Genomic DNA, 21,493 nt, shown 5'->3' on the forward strand with positions numbered 1-21,493 from the left:
TCTATGTGCAGTGCCGATAACTGCATTTGGGCTTTGGCCACTGAAATGCTGGGAGAGCAGACGCTAGCGACCTTGAAACTTTTCCCAGGACTGATCAGACTTGGAGGATAAAACTCAAATGCTCTAAGAACACTCCTCTTATGAGAAGTGGTATCTGGGGTGGGATGGGGAGCATGTGCAAGCGAGAGGACCAGAGTTCAAACCTCAAACATGCAGAGCTAGCTGGGTGTGGCTGCACCTGCACCTGTAACCCCAGCGATGTTGGGGGAGGGGATGTGGGGGGGTGGAGAGGGGAGGGAAGCAGATGAAGAAGGGTCACTGGGCTTGCTGGCTGCCAGCCTTGCTCCGGATTCAGTGGGAGACCTTGTCTCACAACAATAAGGCAGAAGCCAGGCTCTCGTCTTTAATCCCAGCACTCAGGAGGCAGAGGCAGTTGGATCGTTGTGAGCTCAAGGCCAACCTGGAGAGAGAGATGTGGCAGGGGAGAGGGGGCAGATTAAGGCAGAGAATGATAAAGCAGGACACACAATGTCCTCCTCCGGGCTCCACGTATATACACAGTCATTCCCTCCAACCCCCAGAGAGAAACAGAGACAGAGAGAGGCATAGACAGAGACAGGAAGAGAGCGTGCTAGTGGAGACAGCCTACCCTTACAAACACTTGTCCACATTCTGAAAGCCAGTGCTGAGAGCTTGCAAAACAATGCAAGTTCATGGGTGTCTAGTAAACAAACTCCTTCCAGTGCAGTGGGGGAGGGGGGAGGGGGAGGGCTTCCAAATGCTCTGCTTAGATGTTACTAATTTTAGACCAGAAATTAATACTTTTCAGTTCATACATAAGGCATCAGGCAGTTGTGACCAAAGCTATCTTGCCATTAACACACTGAATACCCAGCCTTGCATTGCCTTATGCTTCAAAATTGTCTACTCGTGTCAAATTAAAGTGTGAAGCAAAGCATACCTCATTAACATGCTAATTGTTCTTGACTTAAAGGTAGCACTTGATTGCATCTAACACAGTCTTTCTGGAGCATGATGCACGCCTGTAACCCAGTATGTGGCAGGCAGGTGCAGATGCCAACGGATCAGGAATTCAAGGTAATCCTTGGCTAGAGAGTTTGAGGCAAGCCTGGGCTACATAAGACCATGTCATTAAAACCCCAAACAAACCAAATAAATAAATAATCCAAATAGATAGATAATCTTTTCAAAAGTATTGGCTTATACATTTTTAAAAATCACACATCATGAAACATTTGTGGTATGTGCTTGCATTCATGCATGTGAGTGTGTGTGTGTGTGTGTGTGTGTGTGTGTGTGTGTAGAGGCCAAAGGGCTATAGCAGGTAACTTCCTCGCTTCCTCAGTCACTCTCCACTTTATTTATTTATTTATTTATTTATTTATTTATTTATTTATTTTTGAGACAGGGTCTCTCACTCAACCTAGACCTCACTTATTTGGCTATACTGGCTGGCCAACAAGATCAAGAGATTCTGTGTATCTGTCCCCAGATGCCGGGATTGCAGGCACATGGCACCATTCCTGACACTGATGTGGCTCCTAGAGGTCTGAATTAGGTCCTCAGGTTTGCATGGCTAGTACTCTACCAACTGAACCAGCCCTTTAAAAATATCCCTGAATTGTGGCTAGAAGGATGACTCAGTGGTTAGCAGCACTGACTGCTCTTTCAGGGTACCTGGTTCAATTCCTCGGACCCAGATAGTAGCTCACAACTGTCTGTAATTCCAGGATTTTATACCCTTGCATAGATATACATGCAGGCAAAACAGCAGTGCACACAAAGTTTTTAAAAATAAAAAAATATTTGAGTAAGAACCCCTCATATATTTGTTTATTTATAAATTATATATTGACACTAACACTGATAAAAAAAAAAAAAACTCCATAGTAATGAAAAGTACATAAAGCAGTATTTGAAGCATTTTAATTTATAGACTGAATTTATAGGTGAAATTTATAGACTAATATACTTTTTAGTTCTGTTCTTTTTGTTTGTTTGTTTTGTTTTTCAAGATGGAATTTCTTCATGTAGCCCTGGCTATCCTGGATAGCTCTGTATACCAAGATAGCCTTGAACTCACAGAGATTCTCCTGTCTCTGCCTCCCCAGTGCTGGGATTAAAGGTGTGTGCCATCACTGCCTGGCAGTTGTGTTTTCTTACTAATATACTTTTTTAAGTGAGCAAAATGCTTAAATAAGCTTCTTTCACCTTTGAGAATCTTGGTTGAAAACTTACACCGGTCTCCAACTTTGTGTGTATGTGTGTGTGTGTGTGTGTGTATGTGTGTGTGTGTGTATGTGTGTGTGTGTGTATGTGTGTGTGACTGTAATATACATATACATATACACACACATAAGTGTGTGAGCCTGTACACACATGCAGAGGCCAGAGGAAGAGTACTGAGTACTCTGTTCCGTCATTCTCCACCTTATTCCTTTGAGATAAGATATTTTAGCAAATTCTGAGCTAGCCTGATGGCCAGCAAGTCCATGGTCCTCCCATATGTGCCCTCCACAGCACTGCGCTTCCAGTTGAGCACATGTCCCACCTGACTTTTTATGGATGTACTGAGACTTCAACCCAGGTTCTCATGTTTACACATCAAATGACCCATCTCTCCAGCCCCAGTTGTTTGTTTTTAAATGATTTTAGATGGCTGACCCATTTAATCTATCTTAAAAGACAATTAGATCTACTTAAAAGAATGAGATGGCATCAGGCCTTACTCTATCAGTCTGTACTTTCGGTAGTAGTCACAGATCACACGAGCTTTTTAAAGGGAAGCTTGGCTGGCTACATTTCCATCTTCTTTGGGAGCTAGCTGTCCTTCTTACCTCTTATGGAGAAGCTGCATAGCACCAAGGACTAACTCAGTTGATTGTATCATATGTGATGTGTTTTGTCATATATCAAGAAGAAAGGCTGCCAGACTGTTGTCATATAACAAATTTAAAACCAGGATGAGTAACAGGAGTGAGGAAAGACCCGCTGGCTAGCTGGCTGTGAAGAGAGGATCTTGCAAGCATATATGGGGTAAACAGGTGGGTTGACAGCTGACAGGGAGATTAATCTAGGTGATGTGAGTTGGTCAACTAATGGTGTCAAAGGACACAATAAAATCTGAATAGATTATTTTTTCCAAAATGCTGCCAGCGATGGAGGCTGCCTCTGTGACCTTGTAGATCCTTCCTCCTTAGCATCCAGCCTACCTAAGGCTTCTCTGTGATGAGAACACTGTCACTAAATATGTTTTCATCTTTTTTCTTTTCGTGTATGTGTGTGTATGTGTGTGTGTGTGTGTGTGTGTGTGTGTGTGTGATATGTGCCTGCTCTCATATGTGTTGGTGCCTGTGTATATGTACATGTGCACATGTGTGGGCATACATGTAGATGTCCAAGGTTGACATCATGTGTCTTCTTTGGTGTTCTTTATACATTAGGGCAAGGTCTCTCACTGACAGTTTGCCTAGTTTTGCCAGCCTCGTTGCTCAAAGGATTCCATGTCTTCTTCTTCTGCAGTGTGTTTACAGGTAGAGCCCCCAACACCTGGATTTTATGTGGGCTCCAGGTCTCTGAGCTCAGGTCTTCACACTTGCACAGCAAGCTCCTTACTCACTTCGCAATCTCCCTGGCCAGATGTGAGCTTTAATAAGCCGTGGACATCATTTTGGTCAACATGGTCATAGAATGTTGCAAATCTTTCCAAATGTCTATCTTCAGAAATGCTCTCTCCGTAGGCTGAAATTCTTTTGAAAACCAAACAGGTTCTCACTCACTACTCAAACATGTCCTTTATCTTGAAGGGACAGATGAAATGTTTTTGTGGAACTTTCTCCAAGCAGCATCCTAATGACAGCTACTTGTCATCGCCTACTAGATGAGAAAAATGTGGAACGCTCTGGGGAAAAAAAAAAAAAAAAAAGAGTAACTCATTTTAAAGCTTGACAACTCTCATTAGTGTTTTGTCACTGAGGACCTGTGACCTCTGTGTGTAATATGAGCTGTTTCAAGGTCATTCTTTACCCATTACACAACTGCAAAAAAGATCTCTGAAAGGCCTGGTTTTGTCACCAAGCTTAACTTTGTTAGTGGCATCCAACAGCTTTCACTTTTGGCTCATGTTAGTGGCCACTGATAACCAATGTCTGTCTTTGTTTTCTCCCCACCTCACTAATATCACAGCTGGTAATATGATTTTTGTTGTTGTTGTTGCTATTGTTAATACAAAGTGAATGGCAGGTGTGTTTGTCACTGACCAAAGGCTTTAAGCAGCCAGCAGTTTGGGTCCTGGATGAAGATGACATAGATTAGTAGAATTCAAAATACCGCATGGGGAATACTTACAATAAATATTTGGTATATTCTCAGTCTATGTTTTCTCAGTGTTTATCTGAAATTCAGTTCTAACTTAGTGTCCTACATTTTGCCTAGAAACTAATCCTCATGAGCATTAACACTTGGGAGTCATTTTTTTCTCATTGCATATGGAGTCTTACTTGCCTGGTACTCCAGCTACCATGGCCCAAGGAAGGGCACGCAATTAGTGATTTGTTTTTTTTTTAAAGGTGCTATGATTCTTCCTGCCCCCAGGGGTACTGCCTCTGGAGGTCACTGTCCTAAAGTGTGGTCTGTAGACCGATGTGTTTTGGAATAAGCAATCTCATTAAAAATGTAGAGTCCAGAGATATTGATTTCAAAACTGATGGTTGTTTAAGAGTCTGCTGTTAAGCCAGTGATTATGAATCAAAATGAAGTTCTAGCTGGGCATGGTGGCCCAGCACTGGGAAGGCTGAGGCAAAAGGATCTTAGTTCCAAGGCAGCTTAGACTGCTTAGGGAAACCCAATGAACCAACAGCAACAATGAAATTCTACTGGTCTACGTTAGCCGTATAACTTTTTAAAAGGCACCCGAGTAGTAGACCTGAGCACGCGCCCAGCTTTGCTTTTGGTGAATACTGTACACCTTTCAATGAATCAGTTCTGTTTGTCTTCGTGGACCATGCCACGCTCTTTTTAAAGAAGGAAGAGATGGCTTTAGATCACCTCAAAGCCCACTTCCAGCTTGGAGCACAGCCAGGAGTCAGAGGCTCATGGCTTTCCAATGTGCAACTAGCAAATGAGCGAGGTTGGCTACAGGTAAAAAAGTCAGTGAGGGCCCTGCAGTAAGCTGAGGACCACATCCCCAGGCATTGCCCTAGTATACACGTTCTCATAAGCCAGCATCCTCCACTAGAGTAACTGCAGGGCAGCTCTGAATTTCCATTAGACTCAGCCACACGATAATCACCCTCCATACAGTTCTCTAACCAGAAAGGTTTTTACAAAGGACTTCTAGTTCTGTTTCAAAAAAACACTTGGGGAGCATGAGTCAGTTCCTGAAGGTGGCGATTCTTCTATGAGAGTATCCTGCAGGCACTGCTGGCACAGGGCAATGGGCCTTCGATTTGAAAGAATCTAGGGCCCGTTAGGTCTATAGAGCAGGGCCTACTCTGATGGTGGAGCGCCAGTGAGGACACTGAAAGGACCACAGGGAAATGCAAGAGCCTGAAGTCTCGGACTGAAGGAAGAACAGCAAAGGGGGAGCAGTCCTGAGAAGCCACCCTAGGCTACCCTGAGGTTGGAGCATAGTAACAATGAGGACGGAGATGTGGGCCCTGAAACAGAAGCCGGTATCAGGATAAAAAAGGTTAATTTCCAAAATAAAGAAATAACCAAACTACCAGTCTCTAAAACTACAACGACAAGCCAAAAGGCTTAATTCTAAAATAATCAGTATAGTCTTTGCTACAGGATTTCTCTGGGCCTTTAGTGCAAAAGAGCATCGTGACTATGTATAAGAGGGTTACAGTATAAAGTGGGTAGCACACTTAATAGTTTCTCATGTTCAATGGGGGTCCAAAGAGATGGCTCAGCGCTTCAGAGCACTTGTTGCTCTTACAGGAGAGTCAGGTTCAGTTCCCAGAACCCATATGGCTGCTCGCAGCCCTCTGTAACTCCAGTTCCAGGGGGTGTGACATCCACTTCTGTCCTCTGAGGGCACCAGGCGTGCACATGGGGTACATACATACATGCAGGTAAAATGCTCATACATATAAAAATAAGATAAATAAATCTAAAAAGAGGGAAAACCTAGTGTTTAATGGGATACAGTTGGAGGTATATAGACTTGTTTTTTTTTTTTTTCAAAACAAAATAAAAAATACTGAGTGCTGCAAATAATTAAATACTTTTTAAAAGACTGGGTTTCACTGCGTATCTCTGCCCAACCCAGAAATCACTACATTTCTAAGGCTGACCTTGAACTCAGAGGTCGGCTTGCCCCTGCGTCCAGAGGCTTAGGATTAAAGGTGTATGTTACCACACCTGAGAAGTTAAATCAATTTATGACTCCCTAGCACTTCCCCGAGAGCATCCTGCATGCTGAGGGAAGTTTTGCAAACTGAGAAGGTCTAGCTTACAAATCCTTTCAGAATGGTACACACTATGCATCAGTACTAACTTTAACAACTGATGACATTTGGCGCTACACTATGTTGTAACTAGTTTATTAAGCATTTTTAGCCTGGATGTTTGAGTATTAAAATATTTTTGAGTGAACAACATGTTTAATGTTTCCAACATTTTGAAAGCATTTTAAAAGCCTGACAGCATTAGTTAATTTCCCCTACATTGCCTAAGGGTTGAAACAACCTGCTGTTGGCCAAACAGCTGACCAGACAGGACACACACACCTTTGAGCTCATAGGCAGCAAGCGAGGCAGATACAAACATTTTCTTGTAGTGTAACAAGTCCGGAATAAAGCTGTACAAGTGTAAGGGAGCAAGAAGGGGAGGGGTGTGAAGAGAAAGTGGGAAGTGTCAGGAAGGCGTTATTAGAATGACGCTGAGGATGAAGAGGAACGAGCTAGGTGACTCGCAGAGCGGTATTCTAAGCAGAAGAAAGGCACCAGTAACTTGGAGCTTTGGAGCAAGCTGCTGGGGTGGCACATTCAAGTTAGTCATCCATTCAACATGTGTGTCCTAAGCAAAGAGGGCACCAGGCATTGAGACGGGAAACACAACAGCCCTAAGCCGACACCACTGGCCAGGGAGGCTTGAGTGACAGAGACCATCACAAGAGGATGTAAGTCGAGCAAAGTCTGGCACAGTATGAAAAAGGGCGTAAGTTTATGTCTTTACACTTGAATGATGGGGGGAGTGATCTGTTTTCTCACAACCTTGGATTTCAATCACTCTAGAGGCAATGATAACTTTTAAAAGCCAACAGCATGTGTTTGATTATGGGGGGGGGGGAGCTTTTCAAGATGGAGGAATGTATAAACTTTATGTAAGCCAGATGTATCTAGTTCCTCCAGGCCTCAGGGATCAGTCTCCTCTCCGAAGTAAATTAGTCCCTGCCTGTGTGTGGCTTCTAGAGACTCAGCCCCTCGCCAGGCCTCCCGCCATAAGTCCTGGGAGGCAGACTGCCTTGGCTGAGCCCTGAGCTCCCATGATCCCCTGGTGTTGTCAGCTTCTTTATCTGTATAGCAAGTTCTCAGTTCTGCTCCATTCATTTCTCCTTTCTGCAAGATATTATTAGCACACTTTCCTACAAAGCATCATCAAAAAGGTTCCAAATGTTAACTTCTCATGAAAATATGTGCGATATTTGAGTCCTGAGGAAAAAAATTACTGCCACCTCACTGAATCCTTTCTTACTGATATACCATTATATAAAAAAATGACAAAACTATAAGATTATCAGAATCTAACTTTTGTAAAAAGGGTTAATAAAACTAATTATAGAACAACCAGAAAGAAAAAAATAAGGAAAACTTTACATTCTAAATGTGGAATCGTTTTTTTTTTTTTCTTACATAGATCTGTTCATTTAAAGACACAGAAACAGATGTATTTTCTAATTGGAATCATACTGCTTTTTAAATATTTGATTATCATTTAACATATTATGATGTGCAATTTAGATTTTTAAAAATATTCTTGGAAAATGAGTTAATGGATTACAGGGTTTATTATTTAAGTACCCAAAGTAAATTTAATCTTTTTGTATTAGCTACTTGTTTTATTCAGATATTTATATTATTATTGTGTATGTGCCTGTATGTTCATGCCAGAGGGCATGTGGTGGCTAAAGGGGACTTCCAGAGCCAGTTCTTGCCTTCTACAGTGGGTTCCAGAGATGATATGGAACTCAGTTCATCAGGCCTGTTTGGCAGGGACTTTTAGCTGCTGAGCTGGCCAGCCCCTGTAATGTAATAAACAATAAAATTGGCAAAACCTACCAAACAAAAATCTGGCTGTAAAATACGAACTATATGTATTTTTTTTTAAAAAATCACAAGACATACTTTAAGGTAAGTGTCTGTAAAATATGCATAAAATGTTAATTCAGCAAAACTGGAGCAGGTGGATTTCCAAGAGTTGGAGGCCAGCCTGGTCTACAAAGTGAGGCCAGGAGAGACAAGGCTCTTTTACAGAGAGAAACCCTGCCTCGAAAAACCAAACCAAACCAAACCAAACCAAACCGAACCAAACTGCTTATTCATAAAAAATTCTTTTTCTTTCTTTCTTTCTTTCTTTCTTTCTTTCTTTCTTTCTTTCTTTCTTTCTTTCTTTCTTTCTTTTCTTTCTTTCTTTCTTTCTTTCTCTTTCTTTCTTCTTTCTTTTTCTTTTTTTCTTTCTTTCTTTCTTTCTTTCTTTCTTTCTTTCTTTCTTTCTTTCTCTTTCTTTCTCCTTGAAAACAATTTGCAGACTGCCTCTGCTTTCTACAAGGATTCCTAAAGTTACTGGGTTCTCAGAGCCTTACGAAAAAGTATAACCTGGGTTAGCCAAATAACTGCAAAAGCAAAAAGCCAAAACATTTATAGCAGAAAACGTGATGCCTCAGGGCTGGAGAGATGGCTCAGCAATTAGGTGCATTTTCTACTCTTGCGGAGAACCCCCAATTCAGCGCTCAGCGTCCATATCCCCACATTCCCAACTGCCTGTAACCCCAGTTCCAGATCTCTCGCCCTCTTCTGGCTTTTGTGGGCACTGCATGCACACAACGTACATATGTACGTGCAGTCAAAACACTCAAATATAAAAATAAAAAAACTTAATACCTTGTCATAAAACAAAACCTTTTACCTCAAAAATATATTTTTATGAGGAATGTGACCGAGTTTTTCTGTTATTAGGTGCAGACTTGGACATTTAGCTCAGAGTGCTTGCCTAGACTGCACGAAGCCCCGGGTTCCATCCCTAAAACTAGCATAAATGCCAGCATTCAGGAGCTGGAGGCAGTAGAATATGAAGTTCAAGGTCACCCACCGCTCCGGTAAGTTCAAGGCCAGCCAGAGCTGCATGGGATGCTGCCTTGAAAACTATTAAACAGGCTGATCGCTTTTCTCTCCTTTCTGTTCAGAACATTGGAGCGGCTTCGGGGAGAAATACAGGCTTTTGGCTCTCTAGCGTCACTGATCTGCAGGTGCTACGTCCCACAGGTGGTCCCGGTACGAGTGGAGCTCTGAGGAGCCCTGAGAGGCACCGGCCGCCGCTGAGGGACTGACGTCATTGGCTTCGATTACGCGAATCCCTGAAACAGCGCGTCCCGCTTACCAACCACCCAGACTTTGACTCAAGTCCTAACAACTATTTGCCAACAAAGACCAGACGTGAGCGAGGGGGGGGCGGGGGGAGGAGCCCGGACGTCGGATATCGCGAGAAGTGGCCGCCCCAATGGCATGACTGGCACCGCCGTGCCGCAGCTCCTACCCAGTCCTCCAAGGAGGAGCTATAGCCGGAGGACTGGCTGGACCTTTGGGCTAAATCTCGCGAGATTTGGTCGCGTTACCTAGGGCCCTTCCTGGCTGCCGCCGGAAGTGCGAGCTGCTGAGCGTCCGAGTCTCACGCTCTGCAGTTCTCCTGCGACTCTGGGCCCGCGTTCCTGTCGTCGACTCCAGGGCTCGCGCTTCTGGTCGCCTCCTCCGTGGCGGAAATGATGGGGGACCCCAAGGAGCCAGGAGCTGAGGCTTCTCCTTCAGGGGCGGCCGCCCGAGGAGGGCTCAGCCTCCTATCCCAGGCGGAATCCGAGGAACCTTCTGCACAGGTGAGTCCTCGGCAAGGCGGGACCTGCCGGGACTCCCGGGTTTTCGAGCCCGCGGTGCCTGGGAGGGAAATCGCAGGGCTTCTGGAGCTTTCTTCCGCACCTCCTTGACAGCTCTAGTAACGAGGGAGTCATCAGATGTCCCTGTTGTCGGGTCTGCAGGTGTTTGCTTGCAAGGTAGTCAGTGCAGAACACACCTGGCTCCCCACTCGGGGCTAATTGACGGGCTATAGAATGTGTCACAGCCCTCTGAAGGCGGAGGAAAGAGGGACAGTGCCAGGGAGGGCCTCACCGGACTCTTAGGTGAGCTGATTCTTAAAAGTCGCAAGGTGTTTGTCAAACCTGAAGGGACTTTAGAAGTAGATTAGAATAGTGAGCCGAGACTTTGAGCATGCTCGAGAGTATGCAGTGAAGGCTGGGGAATTGATTGAGAAATGTGTTAGGATGATCTTACAAACCAGTCGCTGTAAACACGTGATAAAGCAAGCAAGACGCAGTGTCTGTCTACAAATGACTTTGAAATCAACTCGCGCTAAATTAAAATATTCCATTAAAACAGTACAAAGGTCTTGCTAACTTTGCGTGCAGTTAACAGGACACAATCGAGCGCAGTTGGTTTTTGCTTTTACGTTTTATATCACTCAACCTACTGGGTCGTCATGGCTGGTGTGGAGCTGGTTATGCAGACCAGTCAGGCTGGCCTTAGACCATGCACTGACCCATCTGTGCCTGCCTCCACGGTGCTGGAAGCACAGGTGTGCAACTACTGTGCTCAGGATTATAAAAAGCAGGTTGGCCTCTATCTACTTCTTGGCCGATCCGTTTATGTTTCATGAAAACAGCCAGGAAAGCCTAATTTAAGCTTGTTTGTTAATTGTGGCAGCTGACGCGCAGCACAGGCTCCCCTTGAAGCCTAGTTTGGTGGGTTCTTGCTTCATTTTTGTGAAGGTGAGCTTGTCATTCCTAGCAGTTTTCATTAAAGCTTCCTTCCATATGTTAATTAGGGATCAGCTTTATTTCTTGGAGGCAATGAAGTGAAAAGCCGAGCTGTGGTGAAATATTCCTCTGCCCCTCCTCGAACAGCATTTGCACGCCTCGAAGAAAAAACAGACTTGAAACTCCCACCTGCCAACTGGTTACGAGAGAGTGCCAAACTAGGGCCAGCAGGAACTACCATCCTTGGTAATAGTAAGAAAAGCAAGCCATTTTCCAGGTAAATTTTAACCACTGTCATTTCTTTCCCTTTCAACCCCACCCCCCACCCCTTGAAGCTCTGAGAGCTGCTTTCCGGTTCAGTTTGAGATGTACATTAACGTGCTCATATGTTTTAGTAAAAGATTATCGTTGTCATTCAAAGCTCATGGTACAGTAAGAAGAAATCAGAGTTCCATGCTTTCTTCAAGTCTGCAACATGTTATAGTAAACATAAGTGGTGACTGCTGATCAGCTGTTTTAGCTATTTGTATTTGATTTAAATATGTGCAGATACGGGAGTAAGACCTAAGCCACTACTTGGCTTGCCCTTTGGAGTTTTTTATTAAATGATGAAGGAGTATTTGAAAAAGTCTGAGGTTAAAACCCCACACGCTGGGTAGCCTACATCCTTGACCCACACTGGAAATTCTACTGGTCATTTTTTAAGTTGAGAGTATTCTGGGATCTTATGCTAGTGTCTATTTTTATAGGCCATTAGCTGTGCTTTCTTTTTTTCCCCCTGCTGAATGATTGGACTTAAGGCATTTTCATGTAACTTATATAGAAAGAGCCACAAACACATTAATGCCCTATGAGCTATGGGTTTAGAAATTATCCTGATGCTTCAAAAGGTAAAAACTATGTTCACAAGTTATTTATTTGTACCATCTTCAATACTATGAAAAGTCTTAAAATAACCACATATTTCTATTATTTTAAAAATGACTTAATTAGCCGGATGTGGTTGCACACGCCTTTGATCTCAGTACTTGGGAGGCAGAGGCAGGAGGATCTCTGAGTTCGAGACCAGCCTGGTGTACAGAGTGAGTCCAGGACAGCCAAGACTACACAGAGAAACTGTGTCCAAAAAAAAAAAAAAAAGCTTAATTATATTAAATGTGGCGAATTGGTTTAAATAGTTATATTTACTATATAGCTACTATGCTAGATTGTTTCTCTCCTCTGTTTTCACAGCTGTCTTTTAAGTTAGACATTTTCTGTTTGCACATGAGGAATCAAGGTTAACCTACTTACCCAGAGCAGATGGAAAATCATACAAACATATGTACTATGCAGTCGTAGGTAAATGATCTGACTCTGCCACCTACTAATGGGAAAATGGTGATGCCTGCTGCTTTCCAAGCTCGTAGATGATGTAGAGGAACCTCATGTGGTGACTTGGAATGAGTTAGGTGCTCACCAGTTTTTTCATTTTCTCCTCATGGATAAGTTGATTTCAGGTACAGTTTTTCCTTTCATTGGTATTTTATACTCCTAGAAGCACAAAATCTTTTTTTTTTCCTTAAAAACAAAACAAAACTTTTTATTGATTCTTAGTGAGTTTCACATCATACACCCCAATCCTGCTCATCCTCAGTCTCCTCATATCTACCCTTTTGCCCTTGCAAACTCCTGCCCCCCACCAAATAAAGCACGCGCACATACACGCACACACATACACTAACAAACAACAACAAAAAACCCCAAAACAGAAAACATCTCATGAAGGCATAGCAGTTCGCAGATAATAGAGATTTTTGGAGTAAGCCAATTCAGAGCCCTCGGTTTGGGCCTGGAAGGTAACTGAACTGCTCAGCATGCTGGCTCCCTTATTCATACCATCAGGGTGACTTCTCCAACACTGCTCCGGCTAAGCCACCCAGTGTCACCAAACAGCAGGAGGCAGAGTCAGCTCTTCTGCTCTCATCCTCAGGGCCAACTCACCTGTACCCATACCTCCACAGCAAGCCAGCTCCACTGCAGTGCCCAGTCAAGATGTGGACCCCACTCTTCCAAGTGCTGCAGCCTGTGTGAAGCTGGACCAGCTCTCCCGCTCTCATACCTTCTGGGCTGGCTCACTGGAGCCTTCACCATCAGGGCAAGCTCCACTGTATTGCCCAGGCCAAGTGCAGGGCCTGCTCTCCCAAAGAAGCACAGAATCTTAATATATTTCTCTTCTTTTTTTTTTTTCTTTACATTGTAAGAAGAATAAGCTAGAGAGGTTGAACTCGTAAACCAGAGAGAGGTTAAGGGGTTATAATAATACTAATTGCGTTTCACATTTCTTACTGTTTTATGAAGTTAGAGATACATTTTTAGGTGTGCCTTATTTTATGTACACCTAAGAAGGAAGTACTAGGCAGCTGGATGGCAATATCCACCTTGATATCCAGGTGTGAGCTGTAGCTGTGCATGTCCTAGAAGCAGTGCAGCTTGATACTGTGCTCAGCTTTCAACCTGTGTCCTCTTCTTTCCATAGTTTTGGCATGGCATATGACTTCATTGACTCGGTGGGAAATGATGTGGATGTTGTCTCTGACTCAGAAGTGAGTGTTGTTGTTATTTCGTGTGACTTTGGGGATATGCAGTGCTGGGTGGGAGCAGGTGAAGGGGGTGTTATACAGGCTTTGTTTACAGTATTGCTATCAGCAATGCAATACGGCAGTTATATGATTATCTAGTGATTGGTTGTTTTTAAGATACTAACTTTTCATCTCCCTCCTTTTAAGAAGAGGGCACAACTCCAAAAACAGTGGCAATGACAAAAATGTGAATGTTGTTGGTTGTGTTTTAATAGTAATAATTGAAACATACTATGTTTGGAGTTGTTCTGCATATGCTATGCATTGAAAATTAAAAATGACATTCAAGTAGCTTTTTTTTTTTTTTTTTTTTTCCCGAGACAGGGTGTCTCTGTGTAGCCTTGGCCATCCTGGACTCACTTTGTAGACCAGGCTGGCCTCGAACTCACAGCGATCCGCCTGCCTCTGCCTCCCGAGTGCTGGGATTAAAGGCATGCGCCACCATGCCCGGCTTCAAGTAGCTATTAATCTCTGATTAGTAGCTCTTTTTCTATTGGTTAGTACAACAGTGTGACCAGCATGCTTCTACTCATTCCTATAAAAAGTGTTGGGTTGTCATTTATATTGACAGTGTAGCACAGAATGTAAAGATCTCTCTTCTATGTGATTGTATTCTTATTTCAAGTCTAACTTATGTAACCTTGAGGAAATAAGGCTTATTAAGCTTCATATTGAATGAAGTTAAAAATCCAAAAAATTCTGGGTCATACTAATGGGGCCTTTCTAAACTTTGTTTAAGAACATAAAAAAGCTGCTGAAGATCCCCTACAGCAAGTCTCATGTGAGCATGGCTGTCCACCGTGTGGGAAGAACCCTCCTACTGGATGAGCTGGACATTCAGGAACTCTTCATGAGGTCATCTCAGGTAATTACTTTATGCAGAAATCATTTAGAAAAGCATTTCTTTTTTATAGCTCAGAAGCTATAAAAGTATGAGTTTGTTTTAAGGAAATGCCAAAGTAGGGCTCAGAGCACTTGCCGGGCAAGCACAAGGACCTGAGTCAAATTCCCAGAATTTGTATAAAAAGCTAAGTAGTCGTGCAGGCCTGTAACGCCATTACTGTGGGAAGCTGGAGACAGGATTGTTGGGGCTTGCTTGCTGGGTGGTAATGGGCTGAAGAATGGGAAAAAAAAAAAAAAAGACACCTGACAACCTCATCTGACCTCTGCAGCAGACCTACATGTCTGCCCACCAAACACTCACGTGCATATGTACATACTTATACTCAAATAATTTTAAAATGCCAAATTGGAGGCTGGAGAGATGGCCCAGAGGCTGGTTTTCCAAAGGTCCTGAGTTCAATTCCCAGAAACCACATGGTGGCTTACAACCATCTATAATGAGATCTAGTGCCCTCTTCTGGCTTGCAGATATACATGCAGGCAGAACACAGTGTATATAATAAATAAAATTTTTTTAAATGCCAAATTGGAATAAAGAAATGAAATGTTTAATTTACAATTTAAAAACAGCAAAGAGGTTTAATAAAGAGAAAAGGCTGGATGTGGTTGGTAGTCCATACTTTTAATCCCAGGGTTTAAGAGGCAGAGGCAGAGGCAGATAGTGATCTTTGAGTTCAAGGCCAATGTAGAGAGTTCCAGCCAGGGCTTCATATAAAGACCATGTCTCTCTCTTTTTTTTTTTTTTTTTGAAAGGAACAGAGGGAAAAAAATTTTAAAATTATTATTTCTCGATGCATGTATACATCTGTGGACCACATGCATGCCTAGTATCCAGGTAGGTCAGAAATGGGTGTTGGATCTCACAGATATTTGTGAGCCACCACATGAGCTCTGGGACCCAAACCCAGGTCCTCTGGAAGATCAGTCCATCTCTTAGCCACTGAGCCATCTCTCTAGCTTCTTCTTTTACTGATTTTTAAAACCAGGATTTTGTCTTATAGGGAAAAGGATGAAGTTTTTTAAAAAAAATTGTTAGATCTGTGAAATTAAAGGTACTAATTGAATTTTTGAAGTTCTTTTAATGTTTATTGTAGACATACTCTGGAAACGTGGCTGTCAAAAATGTAACCAATGTTAAAGAACTATTCCTATGAGTATAACCGATTATATTAATTGATTTTTAGCTCCTCAGCAGATGTTTTCCTCCAGGTGTTAACGACAGTCTTGGCTTCTCCAGGCCTGCTTCATGCTTTTGCTTACTTTCATGGACTGCTAACAAGCACTTGGTGGTTCTGCCTGTCTCTGCTACTTCTTAAAGAATATTCCTACACAGTGTTGTTTTTGTTTGACCCTAGGGCTTCACTCATGCTAGACAAGTGTTCTGCCACTGAGCTATACTCACAGATAGCTTTCTCCCCAGACAGGGTCTTGCTAATTACCCAGACTGGCCTCCAGCTTACTTTGTAGTTCACCCAGGTCTTAAACTTACAATTCACCTGCTTCAGCCTCCAAGTGGCTGGGTTGACAAACTTGCCCACCAGTCCTAGCTTCTCCAATGCTTTGATAAAGAAAAATAAGTTGCAGGTAATTACATTGACACTAAAGATAGAAAAGAACACAGTGTAGTGTGTGTGTGTGTGTGTGTGTGTGCGCGCGCGCCCGCATGCGCGCGCGCGCGCATGCGAGCGCATGTCCACATGGGTGCTGTTTCAGATCTCAGGGTGTGACAGTCACAGCTCTTGCTTCATAGTTCAATTTGATTGTTGAGACATACATAGATGCTTTGAATAAAGTGTGAAAGTGGCTACTTCAGGCAGCTAAGAAGGTACTACAGGAAAGATGAGCTCACCTGGCTTAGAAGAGAAAGATGTGAGCTTCTTAGGAGAGATGTGAATTGATGGCAGAAAGATTGAAGTGTTTTATAACTGCAAGCTTATGAAACAGTATGCAGAAATTAAAAATATCTCCTTTTAATGAGGAGAGTATTGGATGCGTATTAGTCAGAGTTTTGTCACAGTGACGAGACACCAGGAAAGTCAACATGAAATAGATGAGGTTTATTCTGTCTGTGTTCAGAAGTTCCAACATGTCACAGCACCTGCTTTGAGCCTGGGGTGAGATTGTACTTCCTTCACAGTGACCAAAAAAGCAAAGAGAAAGAAGTGGCCAGGGTCCCACCCTTCAAGGCCCCACCGCCACTGATCTAACTTCCTTCAACTAAGCTCTACCTCCTAGAGACCCTTCCACCTCTTAGAGTACTACTGGGTACAGGTCAGCCTTCAACACACTGTTCCACATTCCTTACATGTGTGCATATTTGTTCAGCAATGTCTCATGTTATTCAGACTGGTGATTGGACATGGTTGAAAGAGTTTTATCAAAGACTGATCGATCAGAAGTGGCAGAGGAAGAAGAAAAGCAAGGAGCACTGGTATCAGAAGGCTATTCTTTCCAAGTTTTTGTACTACAGGTACCTGACCACTGTTTATTTTTATCTTAAGAAAAATGAGACTCTTGCCTAACATTTACTAAGTTTGAATAGAGTTAAAATTAGCAACTCAAGTTTTGCTTCTGTGGTTTTGTTAACATTTGTTTTATTGTGTTTCTTATAGGCAAGTGTATGCTTGGTTATAGAATCTAGTTTATATAAGATGTAGGCTGTAGCATAGATGTGATCATTTTTCCCCTCCATTTCTGATTTGACCAGCATCAATGGTGATGGAGCTGCTCAGCCTGTCCCATCTTCAGCAGAACAGCAAGAATCCTCTAGTTCTGATCAGACGCATGATTCTGAAGGGGCTTCCTGGCCTGCACCCTTTGAAATGCCTTCCTCAGTTTCCGAAGATCCCAGTGCTTCCAGTCAGGTTAGTTGGTCCTTGGATGTTGGTTCTGTGATCTCGCTAGGAAAACAGAGCCTTACTAAAACAACAGGTGGCAAACAAGGGCGAGGGGTATTTCATCAGCCTCATCTCACAGTTAGGAAAAATGTGCTTTTTAATTTTCCACAGTAGACTTCCCTAGAGTTAACATGTTGGTTAAATAAAACTTTTACCCAGAATATTTTAAAGTAGCCAACTGATTTTTTTTTTCTCTTAAAATTGAATACTATTGAATAGCCATAAGATATATTTTTAACTCTAGATTTGTAGTAAGTACTTGTCACACTTTGAGATGATAAGTGTGCCTATGTTTTAGACTATTCAGCCTAAAATGGATGGTGTTACTGACATTGGCCCTACAACGTTATGTGAAGGTTTTAGAAAGGAAGAAATAGACTTATCTCCTTTGTCTCACGTTCTTGATTTCTTATTTACATATTCATTTTTGATATTTTATTTATTTTTATCTTATGTGTATGGGTATTTGCCTGCCTGCATGTCTGAGCATGCCTGGTGCCTACAGAGGCCACGAGAGAATCCCCTGGAATTGGAGTTACTATCAGTTGTGAGCTGCCATGTTCATCCTGGGAATTGAATCAAGGTCCTCTGGAAGGGCAGCCAGTGTCTAAACCACTGAGCCATCTCTCCAGCCCCTAGTTATTTATTTTTAACTCACCTTGTTTACCATAGGATGAAATAGCACTGGATGTTAAATTGTGGCATTTCAATTTTTGGGAAAATATACAAATAAGCCTAAAGAAGCCTAAAAGTAAAGCTTTTAGCTTGATAAATTATGCTTGTCTTACTGTGTATTTTTGTATACTGAGCATGATTCAACCAGATTGACTCAGTCTTTAAACATTATAGAGTTATAAAAAATTAACATATTTAACTTGATTTTATAAAAAAAATACATTGACTAGCTTGATTTTAGTTTTAGGGGTTTAAAATAGAGAAGACATTCTATAAACGTATATAAATGAATTTGAGGGCTTTTTCCCCCAAGAGAAAACATAAAAAGACAGAAGTACTTACTGTGCAGGTCACTTAGAGGTTACATCAAGAAGTAATGGCTTGGGCCAGGTATTGTGGTGCACACCTTTAATCCTAGCACTTGGGAGGCAGAGGCAGGTGGATCACTGTGAGTTTGAGGCCAGCCTGGTCTACAAAGCAAGTCTAGGACTGCTAAGGCTACACAGGAGAAACCCCACAGGGAGTGGGGGTGGGAGTGGAGAACAAGAATCAATGGCTTATCAATCTGTATTCATTACATGTTTTATTGCATGTGGCTATATATAGCCAAAGGATTTCTTAAAACTCATTTGATAGTAGCTAGAGTAATGGCTTGGTTGGTAAATGTACACATTGTTGTGTGGAGGATCTGAGTTCCAGTCTTGCACCCACATTGGGAGGCTCACAACTATTTTATATCCAGCTCCAGGAGAGCACGTGTCTTCCTCTCGATAGAAGAATGTGGCTTTGTGAAATCAGCAGCGTGCACATGTGTACATCTTAAGGCCAAAGACAGAGCATCAATATTAAAAGTTTAAAGTAGAGTTTCCTAGTGACAGCTGCCTACTGGCTGCAAAACTGGATAATATACTGTGTTTACCCAACACCTAGATGTCTTTCTAAATGTATTGCAGACTATGAAGAACAAAAGGATAATCAGGGCTATAAACACAGAAAAAAAGAAAATTTTAATATTAAATAAATTGGAGAATATTGGATTAAACAGAGGAGGAGGTAGATTTTTTTCCCCCCTGTTCTAATACTACTTAAAACTTTGGGTTGGTTTTGTTAGTATTTTAGGACAGTGGTGGGAATGATGTTCGATAGATATTAATCTTCAAAAGTAAGTGTATGGCAGCAGCAGCTTTCACACTGGCTGGAAAGTGTCCTCTGGGTCTCCAGGGTTTAGGATTCTGTGACGTTCACACAGGACACGCTCAACTGGAGACTGTTGGTGCTAATAGTATTTTAAACTGTGGCTGAGGTGCTGGGTGTTTCCGTTCAGTAGAGTGTTCTGGGCTTCCAGAGAGTGGTAATCAACCTTACCAAAAAACAAGAAGTGAACTCTGAGTCTTAATTATGATTAGCTTGCAGCAACTGGGAAATCAGAGGTAAACAAGCCACATCCATGAGTGATGAGCTCCATGAGTTGTACTGGCTAATTGACACAGCTAGATGGGGGGGGGGGGGGTGTTCTGGTGTGGGTGATACTCTGTAAGCATGGGTCAGCTTTAAGACGTGTTGGCAGCACAGTCACTCCTTATCTTGCACTTTCCACAGGGCAGGGAGCCTCTTGAGCCCTCGTGCATAGTGGGGCATGTGGCTTCAGCACCCAAAGAGCAAAACCTTACTACTTTGTTCAATGACGGGGAGAACAGTCAGGTATGCTATCCATGTGCCCACCTGAGACAACTGGTCCCCAGTCCACCTCACTTGCAAGCTAGTCTCAGTTGGATTGATAGAGAGTAACTCTATTTGGTTCTCAATATTGCTTTGTAAACATCTCTCTGTCTTACAGCTCTTGGGAATTGACCTTGTCTCCTTCACTTCTTCTTTCCTGGTGTTTCTTTGCATCGTGGGGGAAAATTGTTATCTCTTGTTATTATACATCTTTCCTATTTTAAATTAAAGGGTCTTAAAAATGATTTCGTCAGGAATATTCTGTGGACTTTTGAAGATATCCATATGCTGGTTGGCTCTAACATGCCTATATTTGGTGGAGGCAGATATCCAGCAGTTAGCTTACGTCTCAGGTAAGCCATCTGTGCCCCCTGTGCTTTTTTTTTTTTTAAACAAGCTTTCTTTAAAATGAAATATCTCATTTGCTCTTCTCTGGCTGTCAGGTGTCTCTTTTCCTATCTCTTCTCCCTTCCTCCTCCTGCCAATGAAAATGGCTGCAGTAAGAAAGGATGCAGATGCTGACAGCCCAGTAGTCAAGTGTTCGTTCTGATCTTGACTGAAAAACCAAACCAGATATCTGTGGACCTAGCCTAGTTTTATGTTTGAGGCTACAATTAGTGAAAAGACAAGAGTTTATTTAATTGCTTGAGGTGGTTGACCAGCTTCCCCTTAAGTAATTGTCAACATTTCTTAATGCTCCATGCACGTTAGTGTCAGTTCTGACTTGGGTGTTATCTTTATGTGGTCACTGCTTCCTTGGGATGTGCGAGGAACATGCAGGGAGCTCACAGTCATATCATCATGTGACCTTCTATTCGTACTGAGAACTTACCAATGCCTGTTAGAGAGTCAGAGTTTTTAGACAGAATTTAGATATCACAACCACTGGACTATGTGTCTGGGTCTTCAGATCAGAAAATTATTTATTTATATATATATATATGTATATATTTATACACACACGCGCGCGTACATATATTGCAGCCTCCATCCAAGGAGAATAGAGTAAGATATTTAAATGGGAAAATTCATCTAAGATGACTTAAGGCAAATAACACTAGAAATGTATATTTTCAGGGATAACAACAAACCAATTAATGTGTTGACTGGAATCGACTATTGGCTGGATAACTTGATATGCAATGTACCAGAGCTTGTGATGTGCTTTCATGTAAATGGGATTGTACAGGTAAGACACAGAGTGGCAGAGAGAACTTCACAATTTTTAAGACCCTAAATAGGAAGGTGTGTCTTTGGCCAGGAAGATAGGTATGAGTAAATTGAAATTCCAGTGTTTTTATAGTTAAGATGATAAGAGCAAAATTTTAGATGTTTCACGAGTACCATTACAGGTGATTTTCAGGTAGGTTGTAACTACCGCTGAAATGTATAGGGTTAATGTCAAGCACCCATGGCGACTAACTCAAAGTGAGTGTATAGCGGACACATTTCTTTGTTTTGCAAACATCTACTCCGTTTATACAAAGCTCTCAGAAAATGCCACAGAAATATTGCATCTGGCAGAGATTTTTCTTTCCATCATCATATCTATCCTGAGGCTATGTCAAAATCACCTAAGGATTTTTAAACAACTGTATTTGTGGATGCCAGTATTCTAGGACTAGTGTTCC

General features: G+C 42.3%; 1 protein-coding gene across 4 annotated transcripts in view; it reads left to right on the forward strand.

The window, feature by feature from the left end:
* The first annotated feature begins 9,866 nt into the window (after positions 1–9,866).
* Edrf1 (erythroid differentiation regulatory factor 1) overlaps positions 9,867–21,493 on the forward strand; it is a 36,370-nt gene continuing 24,743 nt past the window's right edge. For 2 of the 4 annotated variants that reach the window (XM_051145467.1, XM_051145468.1), the window contains exons 1-8: positions 9,867–10,114; positions 11,116–11,324; positions 13,566–13,632; positions 14,408–14,533; positions 16,917–17,041; positions 17,279–17,435; positions 20,094–20,215; positions 20,940–21,051. In XM_051145467.1, coding sequence (XP_051001424.1) covers positions 10,004–10,114; positions 11,116–11,324; positions 13,566–13,632; positions 14,408–14,533; positions 16,917–17,041; positions 17,279–17,435; positions 20,094–20,215; positions 20,940–21,051 — 1,029 coding nt within the window. In that variant the 5' untranslated portion in view covers positions 9,867–10,003. Of the gene's footprint in view, positions 10,115–11,115; positions 11,325–13,565; positions 13,633–14,407; positions 14,534–16,916; positions 17,042–17,278; positions 17,436–19,742; positions 19,845–20,093; positions 20,216–20,939; positions 21,052–21,493 lie in introns of all 4 variants that reach the window. The other 2 variants (XM_051145466.1, XM_051145465.1) reach the window with 2 other exon arrangements.

The sequence above is a fragment of the Acomys russatus genome, chromosome 5 (genome assembly GCF_903995435.1).
Source record: "Acomys russatus chromosome 5, mAcoRus1.1, whole genome shotgun sequence".
NCBI lineage: Eukaryota > Metazoa > Chordata > Mammalia > Rodentia > Muridae > Acomys > Acomys russatus.